Source organism: Primulina eburnea, chromosome 7, assembly GCF_022965805.1.
Source record: "Primulina eburnea isolate SZY01 chromosome 7, ASM2296580v1, whole genome shotgun sequence".
NCBI lineage: Eukaryota > Viridiplantae > Streptophyta > Magnoliopsida > Lamiales > Gesneriaceae > Primulina > Primulina eburnea.
Window position 1 is genome coordinate 10912979 of NC_133107.1, and position 3529 is coordinate 10916507.

General features: G+C 38.2%; 1 protein-coding gene across 1 annotated transcript; it reads right to left on the minus strand.

The window, feature by feature from the left end:
• Positions 1-279: 279 nt before the first annotated feature.
• On the minus strand, positions 280-3287 carry LOC140837224 (receptor-like protein EIX2). The gene is given in 2 exon segments (XM_073203303.1): positions 280-1643; positions 1645-3287. Coding segments are annotated over 2 exon segments (2820 nt in total). The 5' UTR covers positions 3145-3287; the 3' UTR covers positions 280-323.
• Positions 3288-3529: the final 242 nt, after the last annotated feature.

Consider the following 3529-nt stretch of genomic DNA (forward strand, 5'->3'; position numbering starts at 1 on the left):
TTACATTTTTTTTGCAACTCACGGTTCATTCTAACGGTCTGATATTTCCCCCCGATTACCGAAACCTTGATCACAAGCATGTTTATTATTTGAGTAAGTCTCATGTGAGACCGTCTCACGGGTCATAATCCGTGAGACGGGTCAACCCTACCCATATTCACAATAAAAAGTAATACTCTTAGCATAAAAAATAATACTTTTTCATGGGTGACCCAAATAAGAGATCCGACTCACAAATATGACCCGTAAGACCGTCTCACACAAGTTTTTGCCTTATTATTTATCACTGGTAACGAAATTACACGACATAATACATACAACTCTTATGTAGCTATGCTTGTTTCAAAATATCTTCGCGCACGGTTCCGATTCACCGCTATCTTTACAGAAAACCAATCATTCACATCTATCAGCTTCTTAAACCATATATGCCTACAAGATTTATTCCAAACTAAAGTTCCAAGGACTCCCCAAAAGCCAAAAATGAACCCGAGTACCATACTGATGTAAAACCCTGTGGTTACGAGCTCGCTATTGTCCGCTGCGTCGACATCGTCAGTAGAGTTCGACCTCTGATCCTCTGGACAAGACTTTGAAAGGGGAGGACCACACAATTCTGGATTTCCTACGTATGAAAAGGAGTTGAAAGTTTGCATGTGAGTGTTCCAGGGAATTCTACCGGACAAGTTGTTGAATGACAGGTTCAGGACTCCGAGGTGACTCAGTTGCGAAAGGCTGTCGGGAATGTGACCTGAAAGGTTGTTTTCTGACAAATCAAGGGAGTTTAGCAATTCCAATCGGAAAATGTTTTCTGGGATTGATCCAACCAGGTTGTTTCTTGAAATATTCAAGGCAAAAAGACCGTCAAGACTTGTAATTTCAAGAGGTATTTGTCCAATGAACTTGTTGCTCGAAAGATCAATGGCTTTCAGAAATCCAAGATTCTTATCATACTCTACCTTCTTGTCTTTCCATATTATTTCTATTTTATCATCGAAGCCTGGTTTGTACTCTAAAATGGGAAAACTATTTGAAATATTGTCGGGAGATAGGTCGGGTACAGGCTTTGAAGTCATGGAACTGAAATTGCCTATGCATTTTGGTATTTTTCCGGAAATCTTATTTACAGAAAGGTCCAAAAGTTGAAGACTTTGTAAATGACACAAGGTTGTAGGCAAGCGACCATAAAACTCATTGGATGTTAGGCTCATAACAGTCAAATATTTGAAACTTGTTCCCATCCATGGTGGTATACTACCTGAGAAATTGTTTTCCCCAAGATCCAACACAAATAGCCAACTACAGTCTCTCAATGTTGTCGGAATCTTTCCCGTGAAATAATTGTTCCTTAGATACAAAGAAGAAAGATGATTTAAGTAGCCAAGCGATTTCGGAATTTCCCCAAACAACAAGTTGTTTGCCAAATTAATAAACTCAATGTTTGTGCAGTTCATCAAACAATTTGGGAGGTTTCCTGATAGTTGGTTGTCCGCTAGGTCAAGCATTAGCAGCCCACTTGAAGCACAAGTATTGATCAATGTCCCAGAAAATTTATTCCTTCCTAAATTCAGAAATTCCAAATCTTGACTTAAAAGAGGTAGCGAACCACTAAACTCGTTATAACTCAAGTCTAAGCTTGATAAACTTAGGACACGAAAAATTAGGAAGAATTCCAGAAATCTGGTTGTATGACATGTTCAAGTCCTGAAAACAAATGGAACTATTCCATTCAATATTCGTTATAGTGTCAGAAATTTGGGCATTGGAAATGTCAACACTTACAAACCCCGAGTAAGCCTTTTGAAGCCACCTTGGGAATTTTGGCCCCAAGTTGCAATAGGCCAGACCTATCATTTCAAGTTTAAATGGAGGATTCCAGTGAGAGTTGATCTTTACCCTTAACTTTGAGTGGAAAGAAAAGTCTAAGTTTCGCAATAGAGAAAGATTAAAAAAATGAACTTCATCGATCATCCCTTCTAAGTGGTTTGAACTAAGATCCAAAATCTCGAGCTTGGAAAGAGATCCGATGCTTTTAGTCAAAGTTCCATTGAACATGTTGTCATGAAAATCCACAGTTTGTAAAGATGTACACCATGTCAGATCAGGCACGCTGCCAACAAATCCATTTTCATGGAGACGTAGAACCTCAAGATTGTGAAGTTTTAACACATCAGGTAATGAGCCGTAAAATAAATTTTCACCCAGATTAAGATATTCTACCATGGTGGAATTCCACAAAGCAGTAGGAACACCACCTTCAAGGCTGTTACCTGAGAGATCGACATGTGATAATAACGTCATATTACCTAGAGCATCCGGGATCTTTCCCTTGATATAATTACCTGAGAAATCAATGTAAGTAAAGCTTCGGCTGACTTTAAGAAACTGGCTTAATATTGAAGTGGTGGTTAGAGAATTCGAAGAAAGATCTATGAAAGAAAGAGAAGTAGAAGTATTGATCAAATTAACTGAGGCAGGAAGAGTGGATGAAAGGCTACATGACATCAAGTTTAAATGATTTAGGCTGGGAAGATTGCCAATTACCTGGAGCCATGTTGCAACCCTACTGAGATCGATATAGCTAAGGTCAAGATATTCCAACGACTGCATACTAGAAAGCCAATCAAGGTCTGTAATATTTAATAACGAATTGCCACTAAGATCAAGATACCGCAACATGGATAGATTCCCCAGATGATGCGGGATTACACCACCGATATTAGAATCGTGTATACTGAGATATTGTAGTTTACCAAGAGAAACCATGAATTCAAGAATTTGGCTGCCATTAAAATCAATCCCATCGAGGGTAAGATAGTTGAGGTCTACTAAATCCAGCAAGAAAGGGCTGAGCTTAGAACTTACGAAAGTGGTAGATATGTCCAAACTTACGACATGATTAGTCTTATTATCACATTGGACACCATCCCATCTGCAGCAATCCTTTTTATTTTCCTTGATTCCCCATTTGAAGGTCGATCCGCCGTTATCTTTGAGGTCCGCTTTGATCTTGAGTAGCGCAAATCTCTCCTTCTCCAAGCATCGCACTGGATTAATGGTTACAATCACAGGAAAGGTGAATAGAATCAGAAGAAGTAGCACGTGCAAACAAGTAAAGAGTAATTTTATTCCGGATGAGTTCATTTTTCAGCCGGATTATTATATACGTGATAGATACTAATGGCGAGGTGAGAATTATATAATGGCTCATGGGAACAATTTCCTCGTTGGGACCTTGAAGGAGTTGATTTTCATTTCGTTTTGTTAGGGTTTACTTTACGTCAATAATGCCACACTTTATTTTAAAGATTGAATAAATTTTGTAGATTTTCTTTCTTTAATCATACCAATCCAGCATGATACACATATTTCTTTTGATAATTGTTAGTGCAAGAATATGAAAAGTTCCACAAGCTAGCTTTAATTAGTGGATGTACCTATGTTTTACACGTTCACTTTACTTGAAATGGCTCAAACACAATCCTCCAGTGGTCAACAAATATTACTCACACTCTGAATTATGAATTTT